This window comes from Ailuropoda melanoleuca, chromosome 4 (genome assembly GCF_002007445.2).
Source record: "Ailuropoda melanoleuca isolate Jingjing chromosome 4, ASM200744v2, whole genome shotgun sequence".
Lineage (NCBI taxonomy): Eukaryota > Metazoa > Chordata > Mammalia > Carnivora > Ursidae > Ailuropoda > Ailuropoda melanoleuca.
Genome location: NC_048221.1, coordinates 57,688,122 through 57,709,658, shown reverse-complemented (window position 1 = coordinate 57,709,658; position 21,537 = coordinate 57,688,122). Strand labels below are relative to the sequence as shown.

The 21,537-nt window shown below is 44.9% G+C and overlaps 1 protein-coding gene across 8 annotated transcripts in view; it reads left to right on the top strand.

Annotated features, from left to right (window-relative positions):
* SLC41A3 (solute carrier family 41 member 3) overlaps window positions 1–21,537 on the top strand; it is a 66,186-nt gene that overhangs the window by 12,325 nt on the left and 32,324 nt on the right. For 7 of the 8 annotated variants that reach the window (XR_004624808.1, XM_034658897.1, XM_034658896.1 and 4 more), the window contains exon 2: window positions 9,023–9,130. Coding sequence is in view for 7 of the 8 variants with exons in the window: in XM_034658897.1 (XP_034514788.1) it covers window positions 9,023–9,130 (108 nt within the window). In the remaining variant the exon portion in view is untranslated. Of the gene's footprint in view, window positions 1–873; window positions 4,297–9,022; window positions 9,131–21,537 lie in introns of those variants that run through there. The other variant, XM_019793372.2, reaches the window with a different exon arrangement.

The window sequence follows — 21,537 nt, the reverse complement described above, 5'->3', positions numbered from 1 at the left end:
TTGCTGAAATCAGAAGAAAGTAATCACTTGTTTGGGGCCCCTCCAGCTAGGTGCCGAGGGAGCAGCGTGACCAGTGTCCAGAGAAACCAGGCCAGCTCCAAGTGGTTCTGTTGTTAAACCAATTAACTTCTGCAACTCCTTTCTCAGAAACATGCCATGTCTCCCTGCCTTCTGCTGGTTCAGACTCTTGTTTGAACACAAGTACCCAAACCACAGATGACGGGCAGCAGCAGACAGGAGAAGGGCGAGGAGTGGACCACAGGGAGGGCGGTGGAGGCAGTCTGCACCCGGGAGTCAGGGTCTTAGTCCTGCCTCTGATACTGACATGTATGATGATCTTGGGCAGACCCTCTCAGGGCCTTCGATTTTTTTTTTAATTTAAATTCAATTAGCCAACATATTAGTTTTTGATGTGGTGTTCAACAATTCATTAGTTGTGTGTAACACCCAGTGCTCATCACATTACATGCCCTCCTTAAAGTCCATCACCCAGTTACCCCATCCTCCTACCTCCCCTCCAGCAGCCCTCAGTTTGTTTCCCAGAGTCCAGGGTGTCTTATGGTGTCTCGCTCTCTGATTTCTTCCTTTCAGTTTTCCCTTCCTTCCCCTGTGGTTGTCTGCACTATTTCTTATGTTCCACATATGCGTGAAACCATATGATAATTGTCTTTCTCTGATTGACTTATTTCACTTAGCATTATCTCCTCCAGTGCCATCCATGTTGATGCAAATGGTCAGTATTCATCCTTTCTGATGGCTGAGTCATATTCCATTGTATATATGGGCCACATCTTCTTTATCCATTTGTCTGTTGAAGGGCATCTCGGCTCCTTCCACAGTTTGGTTATTGTGGACATTGCATGTGTCCCTTCTTTTCACTACATCTGTATCTTTGGGGTAAATACCTAGTAGTGCAATTGCTGGGTCATAGGGTGGCTCTATTTGTAATGCCTTGAGAAACCTCCATTCACGTTTACCAGAGTGGCTGTACCAAGTTGCACTCCCCCAACAGTATAAGAGGGTTTCTCCACAACTTTGCCAACACTTGTTTCCCCGTCTTGCTGATTTTAGACATTCTCACTGGTGTAAGGTGGTATCTCATTGTGGTTTTGATTTGTATTTCCCTGATGCGAAGTGATGTGGAACATTTTTTCATGTGCCTGTTGGGCCTTTGATTTCTCATTTGCAAAAACAGAAGGTTGTACTTCCTGGTGAACATCCTGGAGATATTTTTGTGAGTCTGGTGATGGATTAAATGTGAAATGATTCAGCGTGAAAGGGCATTGAGAAGCACAGATGGCTACACAAGGGAGTGAGCTTTCATTCGTTCATTTATTTATTCATTTGCAGGTCTTGGAGCTGAGTATGGTTGGTTGGTCCTCACCTCTGCTCCTGTTCCTTGGGTTTCCTTCAGAGCACTTATCACAGATCGTAATTACATTTTCATTTTGTGATTGGCTGCCACGCTGGAAGGCTCTGAGTGTGTGTCTTTCAGCTAACAGAAGTACCATGACACTTAGACCAAGAGTCTGGCAAATATTAGGCCCTCAGTGCTAATTTGTGAAGTAAATGAGTGACTGCTTTCCCCTGCTCTGAAGATTGCAGCAGTGAGTCAGCCAGACTCCATCACGAGAGGAGTGCACTCCAGGAGGGGAGAGTCGATGTATGTGCATTTTTCAGAAAAACAGCTTTGGGAATTCTGGGGAAGATGTTAGGCTCTGGCCAGGAAACTCGGGTGGCCTCAAAGATGAGAAGGCATCTTAGTTGGCCATGGGGTTTGACAGGAGTTTGGCCTGAGCAGTGTGTGGAACCTGCAGAAGGACTAGTGTGAACATAGGCACAGCCCATGTGAGGGTCCTTGGAAGTTCCTTCTAGGCTGTGTGGTGTATGACCATGTTCTAGAAAGAGAGAGTGCTCAAATGGATGCTTTCCCCCCCAAATTATGAGGGACCTTGAATGTCTGGCCATTGAATCTCGACTTTCTCAGGTAATGAGTTGACAGCTATTGAGGATATCTGGGCAAGCAGGTGACTTGGAGATGTCATATAAAATGTTAATGTGAAGAACATGTATTACTTCTGGTGGACAGATGGGTTAGAAGGTAGTAAGGGCCCTGGTGAAGTGGTGTCCATGAGCTGGAGAGGAAGGGATAGACAGGGGAGAGACATGGGGACAAGCAGATTGGATGTGGGCTTGAGGTGGTCAGGGGATGGGCGATCAGAGTGGGTTTTGGGTTCCTGGCAGAACCATTCATTGAGGCAGGAGGCTTGGGAGAGGGGTTGGAAGGAACGATCATGGAAGACTGATTGAGTTACACGGGGGTTACACGGGACCTCAAAGCTCAGGGGAGGCTTGGTAGTTATTAGTTATCTGAGATGAGAAAAGTAAGAGTGGGGATGAGGCTCCCCAGATGTCCCAGTTACCTGTTGCTATGCAGCACACCACACCCAAATTTCGTGGCTTGTTTCAAGCCAGTCATTCGTGTGATCGTGAATCTGCAGTTTGGATAGGGCTTCGTGAGAATGGATGTCTGCTCCGTTGTGGCATCTGCTGCGGTGGTGTGCTGTGCGTTGTACACAGTGCAGGCCACCTCACTTACACGATGTGACAGTTGCTGCTGGCTGTCACCTGGAATCACAGCTGGAGCGCCCATGGGGGCCTCTCTCTGTGACCACTTGAGCTCCTCATAGTGTGGTATCTGCGTTTCAAGCCTGAGCATCTCAGGATATGGGAAGTGGAGATGCAGTTTCTCAAGAACCAGACTGGCATAATGTCTTCTTCTGTGTTCTACTGGTCCAGCAGTCACAAGTCAAAGGGAGAAATGTCCGAGAAGGTTAGAGCTCATTATGTCTGGCTCCAAGGAAAGGCTTAAAGATATCTGTTGAATGAATGAGTAAATGAATTGTGTGAGGACAGATGCAGAGAGAGGAATATCTGGGGCTTGAGGGAGGTAGTTGGAGGGGTTTAGCTGGAGTTGGTGAGGAAGTAGATAGGCTTGAGGAAGTCAGTAGGATCTAGGCTGGTGAGGACCATGAACTCCAGGTTAAGGGGATGGAACCGGAGTGTGGGATAGACTATCCAACATAGGGGAACCAGCTAAGTTGCCTGAGAGGAACAGGAACAGGCCCAGATCAAGGGCCTGGTCCAGGTGAAGTCCTCTCGGGTCAGTAGGTGAGTGTGCTTCTGACCTTGGGCTTCTTTTGGCTGTGGCCTTGGTCCTTGCTCCAGCCAGCCCTCAGGCCTGCCACTCTGTCCCTGGTACCTGTGGAATACACAGAGCACACCCAACAGTAGAATAGCTGGCAGTCAAAGGTGACACCCCAGCCAGAGTGTGTGCTCGCTCCAGGGCCTCCCCTGGGTTGGGGCAGTCAGCAGGATATTAGGGTTGGTCTAACCTTTGTAGCAGATGAGAGTGGTGGGGTTGCTTTGGAAGCATGTGGCTCCTTCTGGGCCCTTGAGAGAGAACAGGGCTGCATTTCCTCTGTGAACACAGCTTCTTCATATGGCCATGAGCCTTTGGACTCTGAAGTCAAGGTGATTCTTTCTTGGGTACCGGCAGCCCTCTTGACCTTGAGGAATGAACTCCTCAGGGCCCTGTAGGAGTGGGTCCTTTATGCTGAGATTTCTCCAGGCCCTTCTCTGCAGAGAGTAGAAGCAGCCTGGGGTGTGTGTGCAGAGGTGGACAGGATTCTTTGTAGCCCTCACCAAGGCCAGGCCTCATGTGGCTCGTCTCCCTGAGTGCAGTGTGGGCTGGATGCTGTCAAGGTCACTGAGAGAGACTGTGAGTCTTCTTACGACAGTCCAGCTGAGGGAGGTCCCAGCTGACGCAGCAGCCACTCTCTGAGGAGGACCTGATCTGCAGGGAGTGGGCAGACAGCAGGAGCTCGCCAAGGCCCTGAATGAGGCTCTGTGTCACACTGGCCTCTGTTCCTTGTTTGCTCTCACCCTTGGCTGAGGGGCAGTCGGGGAGCCTTCCGGCAGCTCAGGGCACTGGCAACAGTACCTGTGTGGACCTCTTAGGAAACGTATCCTGGTGTGGGCGAGGAGACAGAGGACAGACCTGGACGTCTTGCTCCTGCATATGTGGTTGGCAGCCTGACCATGGTGGTCACCCAGCTGAATCTGGAGTTTCGCTTGCAGGGCAAGAAGCTGCGAGGCTTCACCTGTGAGCTCACCAGGTACCCCCATGGGGTCTTCCCTGAGACTGTCTTCACCATCACTTGCCAGATCGCGGTGCCCATTCTACTCTCGGGCTTGGGCCTGTTGACAGCCGGCCTAGCGATGAGCAGCATCCAAGTACGTACTGGGCAGAGGGGGAGGGGAGCCAGGCTCCCTGGGCATCACAGGTAGCAGAGGGGGCAGCAGAGGCCCTGAGCGGGGCTGCGGCCCTAGCCTGGCCTGATGCCCAGGAGTCCCGGGCTCGGTGGTGCCAGCCGAGGTTCCTCCAGGGGCCTCAAGGTCTGAGACCCATAGAAGCTTCTGACGACCCTCTCCAAGGTCAGCCCACATGAACCATGTTAGCCTGGGGAGCTCAGGGCCTGGAGGGGTTCAGATCCTCCGCCATTTGCTCACTACCTCAGGGAATCAGCTTCCCCATCTACAGACAGGGTTAACGAATGCGCCTACCTCACAGGGTTGTGAGGATGGGCGCCCAAGTATGCCTCATGTTGTGGCCCCGAGGGTGATGGGCATCATTCCCTCTAGCCCCCAGAATCTCTCTCCAGAGCCTGGGCTGGGGTCCAGGCGAGTGCAGGGATGTGGTGGTCTCTTGGATGTTGGCACTTGCGGGGAGGCCCTGGAGCGAGCACACAGTCTGGCGTTTGCTTCTCCTGGTCTGTTTATGCCCAGTGATGGGCTCAGGTAATGCTGTTTGAATCATTGAGGGTTTGCTTTGTCTGCCTAAACATTTCTATGGAGTTGGTCTGTGATTCTAGACAATATATGTAAGTGAAGAAGAGAGGGTGCCCATAATCTCTGTCAAGATTGTGGTGTGTATCTGTCAAGAACGTATGGGATCATATTATATGATCTGCTCTTTGGTGAAATTAAATTTAAATTTAGTTTTGCAGCCCATGGAGACTTCCCAGCTAGTGTGTGCCTTCCTCAGTCGGACCTAGCATCTCCTTTCTGATGGCTGCTGAGCATTCCCTTTGTGCCTGTCTCTGAGTTGGAGAGAGGTGATCGACACCCACCCTGTCCCCCAGTCTCTGGATGAGGCCCATGATGCCTCCTAGGTGGCCTCTGCTTGCACGGCTCAGTGGGGCTGGGGCAGCTCATTGTGTACTAGCCAGTACCTTTAGAAAGCATTCATTTGGGGGGCTGGCAACATATATATCCATCTCTCCCACCTCAGAGCTCCACCCCTCAAGCTGCTGCAGTAGTCTCTCACACCTTCCCTAAGACCCTCCTGGAGATACTGGGGAGAAAGACTCTGCCCTGGGTCTTTCCTTTTTGACCTTCCATGACCTCCTCATGGAGCATGGGTTTGAGCCCCCCCAGCACATTGCATGTCCTTTAGTTGCTGCAGCCTGGGAGAATATCGATCAATCAGTTGGGGGATCTTGGCAGAGTCCAGAAGATTTGGTGGCATGTGGGGGAACGATGGGCTTGGGATTGTGCCTGGCCATCAGCAGTGGTGGCACAGAAGGCCAGTCCAGGAGGAAGTCCAGCTGGAGGGCAGAACACCTTTCTGGACCTCTGTGTTAACGTGCCATCTGGGAGGCTAGCATGCGGAAAAAGGGGTATCTTGGGAGGCAGGCCAAGAGCGTACCGGGGGAAGGCTGTCTGCAAATCCAGGCCTTGATCTATCCAGCTCTGGGAGGCCCAGCAGCTGGGAGAAGCAGAAAACAGCCCTGGAAGACACAACTCCTTCCTTCTTCCCACTTTGCAAATGTGCAGTGCCTTCTGGGTATGGTGAAGTTAAAGGACATTCAGGTTTTCCTGGCTCCTGCATATGCATCCTCACCTCCCTGCTCACCGCTGCTCAGTGGTGCAGGCGGCAGCCTTGCTAGTGCCGTCCCACAGGGTAGTCCTACAACACAGGGGGGTGACCTGGCTCCACCTCCTTCCAGGTTGCCGCATGCCAGGGCCTCGGGGCTTATGAGCCTGCAGCCAGGATGACCTGGCTACAGGATTACCTCCTGTAGATCTGGGGCCAGGGGTCTGGGTTCTGTCTATCATTGGGCCCAGGGATTGAGGCCCAGTAAATGGCCAGAGTATCAGTTCATTTTTTTTCCCAAAGAATTATCTTTCAGTTACACAAGGAAGGTATAAATGTTTCTCTTTTTTGTAAAATAAATATCACAGCTGAGGTTAAGCCCTCAATCTCAGTTTATTTGTGGAGGAAGCCTCTATTTTCAGGTCATGTGTGTCCTTCAGACCTTATCGGGGTTTATGTAGATGCGTGTGCCCCCAGCGCAATGCGGTGGTTTTAATTGTTACAGTGTCTGTGGCCTTTCTGCACTGAATCAGACCTGAATCAGACAGGACATAGCTGCACACAGTAGGTTGGATGAATTCATTCATTCATCTGGTTCCTCCTTTCTTCCCTCAGCATGTTTTTTTTTAAAGATTTTATTTATTTATTTGACAGAGAGAGACACAGCGAGAGAGGGAACACAAGCAGGGGAAGTGGGAGAGGAAGAAGCAGGCTTCCCACAGAGCAGAGAGCCTGATGCAGGACTCGATCCCAGGACCCTGGAATCATGACCTCAGCTGAAGGCAGATGCTTAACTACTGAGCCACCCAGACGCCCCAGAGCCACCCAGTGCCCCTCTCTCAGCATATTTTGTTGAATTCTGTGCCAGCTGCTCTTGGGCCCTGGGGGTTCAGTGGTGAGCAGAAACAGGCCTCTCCCTGCCTTCCTGGCATTTGTAGCCTAGTAGGTGAGGCTGGCGCTCATCTGATCATCCCACGAACAAGTATCAGAGTGGAGGCAGTGAACAGACATTTGCCTGTGGAGAAAGAGAACAATTCATTTTTCCGAGAGGGATCAAAGACTCTTTAGTTAGCAGGACAGCTGGAGTAGGACCTTAACGGATAATATAACAGCTTCTAGAATGATATGAGAGATAGCAAACATTCTAAGCAAAGGGATCAGTGTGTGCAGAGATGCAGAGGAATGAGTGGGCATTTGCAAGGAGTGAGGAATGGCACATGGCCATGGTCTTGGGGGCAAGGTGCTGGGCAGGCAGGGAGGGGACCTGTCTGCTCTGCTCAAGTTGTATGCAGAGTACAGAGGAGTCGTTTGGGTGTTGGTGAGCCTTCTGTGGCAGGGGATGCTGAGAGAGGGGGGTTTATTTTTACTCTTGAGTCAGTGGGTACTCCAACTTGTGTGTCAGCCGAAAAGAAAGTTCTCAGGAGCAGGCCAGCTTGCTGGGGAGGTGGGAGGAAGCTTGGGATAGAGGATGACAGCCTCAGGGGAGGCCAGAGCCCATGGAAGAGGGCCCTGCCAGGAACTGAACGGCAGACTGACCTCTGGACGGGGTGTGGTGCACTGATAGGACAGCTGCACAGGCGGCTGGGGCTGGATGCTTCTGGAAGACTGGGAGCTGCAGGAGGCTACTGACAGACAGTGGGAGCACCTCCTCTCCTGGTTGTCACCAGGTTTTCTTCTGAACTTTCAGGGGAGGGCACATACCTTACTCCATCAGAGGTGGAATGGATTCTGAATGCCCCAGCTTTGCAGATAAGGTAAAAGGAGAAAGGGAGCCATCAGTCATGGGTGCTCTTTCTCCATTTTAGAACCTGAAGGATGCCCAACCCCTTTCACTTTAGGCCCTGTAAGATGTTTTGTTGGGCTGCTTTACATGACTCTTCTCGGCCCCTACAGTAAGTGGATTCATACATCTTCAATCTTAGGCAACAGGGACCAGACCCCAGGCCTCCTGTCTCCTAGCTGACAAAGTAGGAGAGTTTTTTAGGTCTGGAATTCTAAAACCAAGAGGAGCCTATAGTGTAGGGATCACAGGTGTCTATAGGGGCCAGAGAGGTAAATTAAGTCAGTGGGACCAGATGGGGTATTAAAAATTGATGGAGGGGGCACAGGTAATCTATTTGCATGTAAACAGGTAGGAATCATTTTCACTTCACAAACAAGTTTTTTCTCTTGCAGTTTTCTTAATGTATGTGCCCCTTTCATTCTTTTTTGTTTTGTTTTATCTTATTTTTAAAGATTTTATTTATTTGAGATAGACCGAGAGCAAGTGAGAGAGAAGAGGGAGAGCGTGAGCAGAAGCAGGGTGAGGGGCAGCGGGAGAAACAGACTCTTTGACGAGCAGGGAGCCTGATGCGGGGCTCGATCCCAGGACTCCGGGATCCTGACCTGAGCCGAAGGCAGACGCTTAATCAACTGCACTACCCAGGGGCCCTTTTTTAATTTTTAATTTTTTAAATTTGATAGAGACCTGGATAGAGACATATTCTGACAAATCCAGAGTCCGCATGTGATGCTCTGGGACTTCTTGGCCTTGGTGTCTTGGGGCCACCTGGGAATCACTGTCCCTGGTAGAGCAGGGCCACTCCTAAGTCCCAGCTGGTCTTGCGAGCTCTCCCATTCATGAAAAGTCTCCTAGCTTTGAAATTGGCAACTTGCTCCTGTTACTACAAACACATGGGCCACACTGGACACAGCATGTTTGCAGGCTGGACCCAGCCAGTTGGCCTCGGACCCCAACTTGGCCCCCAGTTTTCCCAGCTGCTGAAGGCCAGAGAAAGAAAGGGACTGTCCTGAGGCCACTAGTGCCGTTCCCTGAATAGTATTCAGAAAATTTCATGGCTTCCTTATTCTGTGTTTAATTTAAAGCCATTTAAGAAACTACATAGTCTTTTTTTTATAATAATAATTTTTATTATGTTAGTCACCATACAGTACATCCCTGGTTTTTGATGTAAAGTTCAATGATTTATAACAAACTACTTAGTCTTACTCATGAGAAGTAACTTGCCACAACTTCTTTCAAGAAATTTCGAAGATGTGCCAATATGTGTATTTGGATTGACCTCCTTATTCTTTCCCCACTAGCACTGGCCTGTGTTTGTGGAGGTTAAAGACCTGTTGACCTTGGTGCCTCCCCTGGTGGGCCTGAAGGGGAACCTGGAAATGACGCTGGCATCACGACTCTCCACAGCTGTAAGTAGATATCTGAGCATCTGGGCCACCTGCCACCCAGGGACGGATGCATGGGCACCTCCCACACTCCCCTCATAGCTTGTCAGCTGGTGGGTTGGACTCTGGAAAAATGAGTGTCATGAGATCGTGTCCTATCACGATGCTCCACCTGGTCACTTCTCCCAGTCTGCCGTCCTGTTTTTCCACCGCCCAACTGGACTGCTGGCAAGGGCCAGGCCCAGCCCTGTGTGCTCTTGGTTTCCCCTCTAACCCTGTGTCAGGTGCTGTCGGTGTCCCTGAGCCCGGCTCCACACGTCCATGTACAAGCGGTAATGAGCGACGCAGGCTGACTGGGGGTTTGGGAGAGGAGATGGGATTTGAATCACCACGCCACCCACCTCTGTTGGAGGATTTTGTTCTCTAGAATGGCTGCTTGAATGCTCTGTCAGCAGAGAGGTCTTCTCAGAGCTCTGTAGTTCACACTGTCCTCACCCTGTTACTTGTTCCACCCCTCCTGGCTATTCTGGGGACTGAAATTCTCCTTCTGTTATGCAGAGTGGTCTCTCCCCTTCTGTGAACCAGTGTGTGAACCAGACCTGTGGCAAGAGGAGGTATGGTACAGTCAGAGATTGAAAGAAGAGCAGTGCAGCTGCAATAGCGCAGGCGAGGGAAGGGGGCTGCCTGGAGAGGCGGGTGAAGGGTGGTCAGCCTGACAGTGGCCCTTGAAGAGCCACATCCTAATCAGCCGGGCCTGTGCGTGGTTCCTTGTGTGGACAGCATCTTTGCAGGTGTGACTGAGTGAAGGACCTGTGAGATTACCTTGGGTTATCCAGGTGGGCCCCAGGGTCATCACAAGGGACAGGAAGTTTCAGAAGAAAAGGCCATGTGAGGGAAGCCAAGGCAGAGAAGATGCTATGCCACGGGATTTGAAGATGGAGGAAGAGCCAGGAAATGTAGCTCTACCTGCTGGAAAAGGTGAAGAAACAGATTCCTCCCTGAGCTTCCAGAGGGAGTAAGGCCCTGTTGACACCTTGATTTTTGCCCCAGAAGGCTTATCTCAGACTCAGCCTCCGAAACTGTAGGAGAATGCATTTCTGTTGTTCTAAGCCGTGAAATCTGTGATAATTTGTTACAACAGTAATATGGAATTAACAGGCAGGGCTGGATCATTTACAGACCCGTAAGGACACTGAAATGCTTTAAGCAGCAGACAACGTGATATAGACACGCACACATATGATTACACTGGTCACTGTTTGAGAGGGAAAAAAATGTTGCTTGCAGCCTCTGCTGTGGTGCATTTCAAGGTGTTAGCATTTTTATTTCATGATGTTTAACTGCATGTTTAAACGTTGTCTGCAGTAATCAAATCTTTGTTGTAATTTGTTTTAAGTACATAAAACATGGAGGGAAAACACAACTAGTAGTATAATTCATTAAAGTCATCTGTCCAAGGAGACTACCGCCATTATCATCACAATAGGACCTTTGAAGGCATTCAACCCATTCTGTATTTTTGTTTAAATCACTGCCTTAAGGTATAAATAAATAAAATAAAAACTCACAAATTTTTAAGCATACAGGTCAATGACTTTTTTTTATTATTATTATTATATTTTTTATTATCTTATGTTAGTCACCATACAGTACATCCCTGGTTTTTGATGTAAAGTTCGATGATTCATTACTTGCGTACAACACCCAGTGCACCATGCAATACGTGCCCTCCTTACTACCCATCACCAGCCTATCCCATTCCCCCACCCCCTTCCCCTCTGAAGCCCTCAGTTTGTTTCTCAGAGTCTGTATTCTCTCATGTTTCATTGCCCCTTCTGATTACCCCCCGTTCCTTTTTTTTTTATTTTAATGATTTTTTTTATTATATTATGTTAGTCACCATACAGTACATCCCCAGATTCTGATGCAAAGTTCGATGCTTCATTAGTTGCATATAACACCCAGTGCACCATGCAATACATGCCCTCCTTACTACCCATCACCAGTCTATCCCATTCCCCACCCCCTCCCCTCTGAAGCCCTCAGTTTGTTACTCAGAGTCCATAGTCTCTCGTGCCTCATTCCCCCTTCTGATTACCCCCCCTTTCTTTATCACTTTCTTCTCCTACCAATCATCCTAGTTCTTATGTTCCATAGATGAGAGAAATCATATGATAATTGTCTTTCTCTGCTTGACTTATTTCACTTAGCATTATCTCCTCCAGTGCCGTCCATGTTGCAGCAAATGTTGAGAATTCGTTCTTTCTGATAGCTGAGTAATATTCCATTGTATATATGGACCACAGCTTCTTAATCCAGTCATCTGTTGAAGGGCATCTCGGCTCCTTCCACGATTTAGCTATTGTGGACAATGCTGCTATGAACATTGGGCTGCATATGGCCCTTCTCTTCACTATGTCTGTACCTTTGGGGTAAATACCCAGTAGTGAGATGGCTGGGTCATAGGGTAGTTCAATTTTTAACTTTTTAAGGGACCTCCACACTGTTTTCCAGAGTGGCTGTACCAACTTGCATTCCCACCAACAATGTAGGAGGGATCCCCTTTCTCCACATCCTCTCCAACAATTGTTGTTTCTTGCCTTGTCAATCTTTGCCATTCTAACTGACATAAGATGGTATCTCAGTGTGGTTTTGATTTGAATTTCCCTGATGGCTAAAGATTTGGAACATTTTTTCATGTGTCCGTTAGCCTTTTGTATGTCTTCATTGGAAAAGTGTCTGTTCATATCTTCNTGTTTATTCATATCTTCTGCCCATTTTATGATTTGTTTGTTTCTTGTGTATTGAGTTTGAGAAGTTCTTTGTAGACCTTGGATACCAGTCCGTCCTTTATCTGTGGTGTCCTTTGCAAATATATTCTCCCATTCCGTGGGCTGTCTCTTAGTTTTTTTGACTGTTTCCTTGGCTGTGCAGAAGCTCTTTATCCTGATAAAGTCCCATAAGTTCATTTTATCTTTTATTTCTCTTGCCTTTGGAGATGTGTCGTGAAAAAGGTTGCTCTGGCCGATGTCATAGAAGTTGTTGCCTATGTTCTCCTCTAGAATTTTGATGGATTCCTGTCTCACATTGAGGTCTTTCATCCATTTGGAGTTTATTTTTGTGTATGGTGTGAGAGAGTGGTCAAGTTTCATTCTTTTGCATGCAGCTGTCCAATTTTCCCAGCACCATTTATTGAAGAGACTGTCTTTTTTTTCCACCGGATGTTTTTCCTGCTTTATCAAAGATTAGTTGCCCAAAGAGCCGAGGGTCCATTTCTGGGTTCTCTATTCTGTTCCATTGGTCGATGTGTCTGTTTTTGTGCCAGTACCATGCTGTCTTTGTGATCACAGCTTTGTAGTACAGCTCGAAATCCGGCATTGTGATGCCCCCAGCTTTGTTTTTCCTTTTCAACAGTTCCTTGGCGATTCGTGGCCTTTTCTGGTTCCACACAAATTTAAGGGCTTTTTGTTCCAGTTCTTTGAAAAATGTCCTCGGTATTTTGATCGGGATAGCATTNACAAATTTAAGGACTATTTGTTCCAGTTCTTTGAAAAATGTCCTCGGTATTTTGATTGGGATAGCATTGAAACTGTAGATTGCTCTGGGTAGTATGGACATTTATAGTTNTTTTTGTTCCAGTTCTTTGAAAAATGTCCTCGGTATTTTGATTGGGATAGCATTGAAACTGTAGATTGCTGTGGGTAGCATGGACATTTTAACTATGTTAATTCTTCCGATCCATGAGCATGGAAAATTTTTCATCTTTTTGTGTCTTCTTCAACGTCTTTCAGGAGTGATTTGTAGTTTCTAGAATATAGATCCTTTATGTCTCTGGTTAAGTTAATTCCAAGGTAACGTGAGGTTTTTGGTGCTATTGTGAATGGGATGGATTCCCTAATTTCTCTTTCTTCAGTCTCATTATTCGTGTATAGAAATGCAACTGATTTCTGAGCATTGATTTTGTATCCCGCCACATTACTGAATTGCTCTATAACTTCTAGTAGTTTGGGGGTGGATTCTTTTGGGTTTTTCATATAGAGTATCATGTCATCTGCGAAGAGAGACATTTTGACTTCTTCTTTGCCAATTTGGATACCTTTTATCGCTTTTTGTTGTCTGATTGCTGTTGCCAGGGTTTTCTAATACTATGTTGAATAATAGTGGCGAGAGTGGGCATCCTTGTCGTGTTCCTGATCTTAAGGGAAAGGCTTCCAGCTTTTCCCCATCGAGAATGATATTTGCTGTAGGGGTCAGTGACTTTTGAACAGATTTGTGTCCCCGTGCAACTACCACCCCAATCGAGATCGGAAACATTTCCATCTCCCCAGGAGGTGTTTCCTCGTGCAATCAGCCCAGCCTCTCCTGCCACTCCATCTCAGCAACCCTGATCCAATTCCAGTCTCTAAAATAAGGTTTGTTTTCAGCACACATTCATGATTTTTAAAAATACTCTTAGTGCAACTCGACATGGATGGAATTGGAGGGTACTATGCTAAGTGAAATAAGTCAAGCAGAGAAAGACAATTATCATCTGGTTTCACTTACATGTGGAACATAAGGACATGGAGGACATTAGGGGAAGGAAGGGAAAACTGAAGGGTGGGAAATCAGAGGGGGAGACGTACCATGAGAGACTATGGACTCTGGGAAACAATCTGAGGGTTTCAGAGGGAAGGGGTTGGAGGGATGGATTAGCCCAGTGATGGGTATTAAGGAGGGCACGTATTGCATGGAGCACTGAGTGTTATACGCAAACAATGAATCATGGAACACTACATCAAAAACTAATGATGTACTGTATGGTGACTAACATAATAAAAAAAAAGAATTTTTCTATATTGTTTTATATTTATTTTGTTTTATTTACATTATTTTATTTACATTGTTTTATTTTAGCTGGGTGTTTTAGGTATTATAATAAGCCAAGAAAAGGAAATAAGAGACTTGCATATTGGGAAGGAGGAGAAAAGCTCATTATTTGCTATCGATATATTTGCCATCTTGGAAAAATCTAAGTAAATCAGCTAGAAAACTGTGAAACTAATAAGCTCAATAAAGTGACCTCATTTCAAAATATCTAGATGAAATTTAAAAAATATATGTATTGACATACATAAACGTGTATCTGTATACTCCAGTACACACTAGAAATAATCATTTACAAAATACAATGAGAAAACGGGTATCTGTAAGGAGGGCACATATTGCATGGTGCAGTGGGTGTTATACACAACTAGTGAATCATGGAACTTTACATCAAAAACCAGGGATGTACTGACTAACATAATATAATAAAAAATTTTATTATAAAAAAAGACCAAAAAAAAAAGAAAAGAGGTATCTTTTAAAGCATTAACTATTTTTTAATTTTTTTAATGTTATGTTAATCACCATACAGTACATCCCTGGTTTCTGATGTAAAGTTCTATGATTCATCAGTTGTGTATAACACCCAGTACACCATGCAATACGTGCCCTCCTTACTACCCATCACCAGTCTATCCCATTCCCCCACCCCCTCCCCTCTGAAGTCTTCAGTTTGTTTCTCATAGTCCATAGTCTCTCATGTTTCATTCCCCCTTCTGATTACCCCCCTTTTCTTTATCCCTTTCTTCCCCTACCGATCATCCTAGTTCTTATGTTCCATAGATGAGAGAAATCATATGATAATTGTCTTTCTCTGCTTGACTTATTTCACTTAGCATTATCTCCTCCAGTGCCGTCCATGTTGCAGCAAATGTTGAGAATTCGTTCTTTCTGATAGCTGAGTAATATTCCATTGTATATATGGACCACAGCTTCTTAATCCAGTCATCTGTTGAAGGGCATCTCGGCTCCTTCCATGATTTGGCTATTGTGGACAGAGCTGCTATGAACATTGGGCTGCATATGGCCCTTCTCTTCACTATGTCTGTATCTTTAGGGTAAATACCCAGTAGTGCAATGGCTGGGTCATAGGGTAGTTCAATTTTTAACTTTTTAAGGGACCTCCACACTGTTTTCCAGAGTGGCTGTACCAACTTGCATTCCCACCAACAATGTAGGAGGGATCCCCTTTCTCCACATCCTCTCCAACAATTGCTGTCTCCTGCCTTGTCAATTTTTGCCATTCTAACTGGCATAAGGTGGCATCTTAGTGTGGTTTTGATTTGAATTTCCCTGATGGCTAATGATTTTGAACATTTTTTCATGTGTCTGTTAGCCATTTGTATGTCTTCATTGGAAAAGTGTCTATTCATATCTTCTGCCCATTTTATGATTTGTTTATTTGTTTCTCGCGTATTAAGTTTGAGAAGTTCTTTGTAGATCTTGGATACCAGTCCTTTATCTGTGGTGTCCTTTGCAAATATATTCTCCCATTCCGTGGGCTGTCTCTTAGTTTTTTTGACTGAAAGCTTGGCTGTGCAGAAGCTTTTTCTCTTGAAGAAGTCCCACAAGTTCATTTTATCTTTTGTTTCTCTTGCCTTTGGAGATGTGTCGTGAAAAAGGTTGCTCTGGCCGATGTCATAGAAGTTGTTGCCTATGTTCTCCTCTAGAATTTTGATGGATTCCTGTCTCACATTGAGGTCTTTCATCCATTTGGAGTTTATTTTTGTGTATGGTGTGAGAGAGTGGTCAAGTTTCATTCTTTTGCATGTAGCTGTCCAATTTTCCCAGCACCATTTATTGAAGAGACTGTCTTTTTTCCACCGGATGTTTTTTCCTGCTTTATCAAAGATTAGTTGCCCAAAGAGACGAGGATCCATTTCTAGGTTCTCTATTCTGTTCCATTGGTGTATGTGTCTGTTTTTGTGTCAGTACCATGCTGTCTTTGTGATCACAGCTTTGTAGTACAGCTCGAAATCTGGCATTGTGATGCCCCCAGCTTTGTTTTTCCTTTTCAACAGTTCCTTGGAGATTCGGGGCCTTTTCTGGTTCCATACAAATTTAAGGACTATTTGTTCCAGTTCTTTGAAAAATGTCCTCGGTATTTTGATCGGGATAGCATTGAAAGTGTAGATTGCTCTGGGTAGTATGGACATTTTAACTATGTTAATTCTTCCAATCCATGAGCATGGAATATTTTTCCATCTTTTTATGTCTTCCTCAATATCTTTCAAAAGTGATCTATAGTTTCTAGCATATAGGTCCTTTACGTCTCTGGTTAAGTTAATTCCAAGGTAACGCATGGTTTTTGGTGTTATTGTAAATGGGATGGATTCCCTAATTTCTCTTTCTTCAGTCTCGTTATTCGTGTATAGAAATGCAACTGATTTCTGGGCATTGATTTTGTATCCTGCCACCTTACTGAATTGTTCTATAACTTCTAATAGTTTGGGAGTGGATTCCTTTGGGTTTTCCATATAGAGTATCATGTCATCTGCAAAGAGAGACAGTTTGACTTCTTCTTTGCCGATTTGGATACCTTTGATCCCTTTTTGTCTTCTGATTGCTGTTGCAAGGACTTCTAGTACTATGTTGAATAATAGTGGCGAGAGTGGGCATCAATTTTTAACTTTTGAAGGACCTCCACCCTGTTTTCCAAAGTGGCTGTACCAACTTGCATTCCCACCAACAGTGTAAGAGGGATCCCCTTTCTCCACCCCCTACTCCTCCACCATCTTTTCTAAGAACTTTCCCTCTTTTAAATTCAGAGATCAAGTTTGTGCTCTCTGGAATTTCAAGTTGTCTTTTTACTTACGGAAGCACCATTCTCTCATATCTCTTAATTTACTTACCCTAGAGTCTTATTCAGTTTCCTTTTTTGACTCTCTTTCCTTAGATTTTTGTGCTTCCATTTGTTGATTTTGATGAGTCCCTTTCATGATTTTGGTTTGCCTTTAGTGAACAGTGATTCTTGGTTGGTTGAACATCATTTTATTTTAGATGTCCTCTTACTCTGTGAATGCTGTCCTTTAAAGCAGGCCACCTCTGGTGATTAGGGGAGAGTCAAAATGGGTTGCCTGGAAGCATGTTCCAGTAACTGGGCTTATGGATCTTGGGACTCTGTGTCCATCTTTTGATAGCCATTCTGGTCACTGCCCTGTGTTTATAACCCCAACACACACACTCACTACTTCTGCTTACAGCCAGGTGGCCAGGTGTCTCATTGTTGGTAGGCAAGGGAAGAGGCCAACCCTTCTTGAAGCTTCAGCTTTTCTTTCTTTCTTTTTTTTTTTAAGTGGGCTCCACACACAGCATAGAGCCCAACGTGGGGCCTGAACTTATGACCCTGAGATCAAAACCTGAGTTGAGATCACGAGTCAGATGCTTAACCAACTGAGCCACCCAGGTGAACTGCTGCTCTGCTTTCTGAACCACATGCCCTTTCAGTTGTCCCAGACTCCCTTCTGCTCCCATCACCCTCAGGCCACCTCTGCTTTGTGCAATAGACCTTTCCTGCTTTCACTTTTGGCTTTGGGTTCTTCTGCCAACCTAACTACTCTGCTTTGCATTGCTTAGGGATGCCCTCGTAATCTGTGTTAAACTGTGAATACCTCTTTTTATTTTCCAACACTCTTGTCCATTTTAAAAACTATCTCCTCAATGCTAGAATGAATTCTATGATCCTGGGTTGGACTCAAAGATATCGATATGAACTCCTGTTTATTTTAATGTGCATGTAGATAGATACAACAATAAATATGCGTATGTGTGCATACATGGGTTAGTATACATACATATATTTCCTAGCTTCATCCACTGAGAGGACCTAGAAGCAGTACCACCCCAGCATCACCTAGCACAACTACTGTCCAGATCTTGGTTTCTTTTTTTTATTTTATTTTATTTTATTTTATTTTATTATATTGTGTTAATCACCATACAGTACATCCCCAGATTCCGATGTAAAGTTTGATGCTTCATTAGTTGCGTATAACACCCAGTGCACCATGCAATACGTGCCCTCCTTACTACCCATCACCAGTCTATCCCATTCCCCCACCCCCTCCCCTCTGAAGTCTTCAGTTTGTTTCTCATAGTCCATAGTCTCTCATGTTTCATTCCCCCTTCTGATTACCCCCCTTTTCTTTATCCCTTTCTTCCCCTACCGATCATCCTAGTTCTTATGTTCCATAGATGAGAGAAATCATATGATAATTGTCTTTCTCTGCTTGACTTATTTCACTTAGCATTATCTCCTCCAGTGCCGTCCATGTTGCAGCAAATGTTGAGAATTCGTTCTTTCTGATAGCTGAGTAATATTCCATTGTATATATGGACCACAGCTTCTTAATCCAGTCATCTGTTGAAGGGCATCTCGGCTCCTTCCATGATTTGGCTATTGTGGACAATGCAGCTATGAACATTGGGGTGCATATGGCCCTTCTCTTTACTACGTCTGTATCTTTGGGGTAAACACCCAGTAGTGCAATGGCTGGGTCATAGGGTAGTTCAATTTTTAACTTTTTAAGGGACCTCCACACTGTTTTCCAGAGTGGCTGTACCAACTTGCATTCCCACCAACAATGTAGGAGGGATCCCCTTTCTCCACATCCTCTCCAACAATTGTTGTTTCTTGCCTTGTCTATCTTTGCCATTCTAACTGGCGTAAGGTGGTATCTCAGTGTGGTTTTGATTTGAATTTCCCTGATGGCTAATGATTTTGAACATTTTTTCATGTGTCTGTTAGCCATTTGTATGTCTTCATTGGAAAAGTGTCTGTTCATATCTTCTGCCCATTTTATGATTTGTTTATTTGTTTCTCGTGTATTGAGTTTGAGAAGTTCTTTGTAGATCTTGGATACCAGTCCTTTATCTGTGGTGTCCTTTGCAAATATATTCTCCCATTCCGTGGGCTGTCTCTTAGTTTTTTTGACTGTTTCCTTGGCTGTGCAGAAGCTCTTTATCCTGATAAAGTCCCATAAGTTCATTTTATCTTTTATTTCTCTTGCCTTTGGCGATGTGTCGTGAAAAAGGTTGCTCTGGCCGATGTCATAGAAGTTGTTGCCTATGTTCTCCTCTAGAATTTTGATGGATTCCTGTCTCACATTGAGGTCTTTCATCCATTTGGAGTTTATTTTTGTGTATGGTGTGAGAGAGTGGTCAAGTTTCATTCTTTTGCATGTAGCTGTCCAATTTTCCCAGCACCATTTATTGAAGAGACTGTCTTTTTTCCACCGGATGTTTTTTCCTGCTTTATCAAAGATTAGTTGCCCAAAGAGCCGAGGGTCCATTTCTGGGTTCTCTATTCTGTTCCATTGGTCGATGTGTCTGTTTTTGTGCCAGTACCATGCTGTCTTTGTGATCACAGCTTTGTAGTACAGCTCGAAATCCGGCATTGTGATGCCCCCAGCTTTGTTTTTCCTTTTCAACAGTTCCTTGGAGATTCGGGGCCTTTTCTGGTTCCATACAAATTTAAGGACTATTTGTTCCAGTTCTTTGAAAAATGTCCTCGGTATTTTGATCGGGATAGCATTGAAAGTGTAGATTGCTCTGGGTAGTATGGACATTTTAACTATGTTAATTCTTCCAATCCATGAGCATGGAATATTTTTCCATCTTTTTATGTCTTCCTCAATATCTTTCAAAAGTGATCTATAGTTTCTAGGATATAGGTCCTTTACGTCTCTGGTTAAGTTAATTCCAAGGTAACGTATGGTTTTTGGTGTTATTGTAAATGGGATGGATTCCCTAATTTCTCTTTCTTCAGTCTCGTTATTCGTGTATAGAAATGCAACTGATTTCTGGGCATTGATTTTGTATCCTGCCACCTTACTGAATTGTTCTATAACTTCTAATAGTTTGGGAGTGGATTCCTTTGGGTTTTCCATATAGAGTATCATGTCATCTGCAAAGAGAGACAGTTTGACTTCTTCTTTGCCGATTTGGATACCTTTGATCCCTTTTTGTCTTCTGATTGCTGTTGCAAGGACTTCTAGTACTATGTTGAATAATAGTGGCGAGAGTGGGCATCCTTGTCGTGTTCCTGATCTTAAGGGAAAGGCTTCCAGCTTTTCCCCATTGAGAATAATGCTTGCAGTAGGCTTTTCATAGATGGCTTTTATGAGATTGAGAAATGTACCCTCTATTCCTACACTCTGAAGGGTTTTAATCAGGAAAGGATGCTGTATTTTGTCAAATGCTTTTTCTGCATCAATTGAGAGGATCATATGGTTCTTGAGTCTTTTCTTGTTGATATGATGTATCACATTGATTGATTTGCGAGTGTTGAACCATGCTTGCATCCCAGGTATGAATCCCACTTGGTCATGATGGATAATCCTTTTAATGTACTGTTGGATTCTATTAGCAAGGATCTTGTTGAGGATTTTGGCATCCATATTCATTAGAGAAATCGGTCTGTAATTCTCCTTTTTGAGGGGGTCTTTGCCTGGTTTGGGGATCAAGGTAATATTAGCCTCATAGAATGAGTTTGGTAGCTTTCCTTCTGTTTCTATTTTTTGAAATAGCTTTAGGAGAATAGGTATTATTTCTTCTTTGAATGTTTGGTAGAATTCCCCAGGAAAACCGTCTGGGCCTGGAGTTTTATTATTTGGAAGGTTGTTTATCACTGACTCAATTTCTTCATAGTTAATTGGCCTATTTAAGAAATCTATTTCTTCCTGTTTCAGTCTTGGTAGTTTATAGGTTTCCAGGAAGGCCTCCATCTCTTCCAGATTGTTTAGTTTTTTGGCATATAGCTGTTGATAAAAGTTTCTAATAATCCTTGCAATTTCAATGGTGCTGGTCGTGACCTCTCCCTTTTCAGTCATAATTTTAATAATCTCAGTCCTTTCTCTTTGTTTTTGGACAAGTTTTGCCAGTGGTCTGTCAATTTTATGGATTCTCTCAAAGAACCAGCTTCTAGTCCTGTTGATCTGCTGTACTGTGCTCCTGGTTTCTAATTCATTGATTTCTGCTCTAATCTTGGTCAACTCCTTCCTTGTCAGTGGGTTAGGCCTGTCCCTCTGTTGCTGTTCCAGTTTCTTGAGGTGAGAATATAGAAACTGCATTTTAGATTTTTCTATTCTTTTGAGTGAGGCTTGGATGGCTATGTATTTCCCCCTTAGGACTGCCTTTGCAGTATCCCATAGGTTTTGGACCGTTGTGTATTCATTCTCGTTGGTCTCCATAAATTGTTTAATTTGTTTTTTGATTTCCTGGTTTATCGAGTCATTCTTGAGCAGGATGGTTCTTAGCCTCCAAGTGTTTGAGTTTCTTCCAGGTTTTTCCTTGTGGTTGAGTTCCAATTTCAGAGCGTTGTGGTCTGAGAATATGCAGGGGATAATTTCAATCTTTTGGTATTGGCTGAGACCTGTTTTGTGTCCCAGAGCATGATCTATTCTTGAGAATGTTCCATGGGCATTTGAATAGAATGAGTATTCTTTGGTTCTGGGGTGTAGTGTTCTATATATATCTATGAGGTCCAACTCGTCGAGTATGGCATTCAAAGCCTTTGATTCTTTGCTTAGTTTTTGCCAGGGTGTTCTGTCTATTTCTGATAGTGG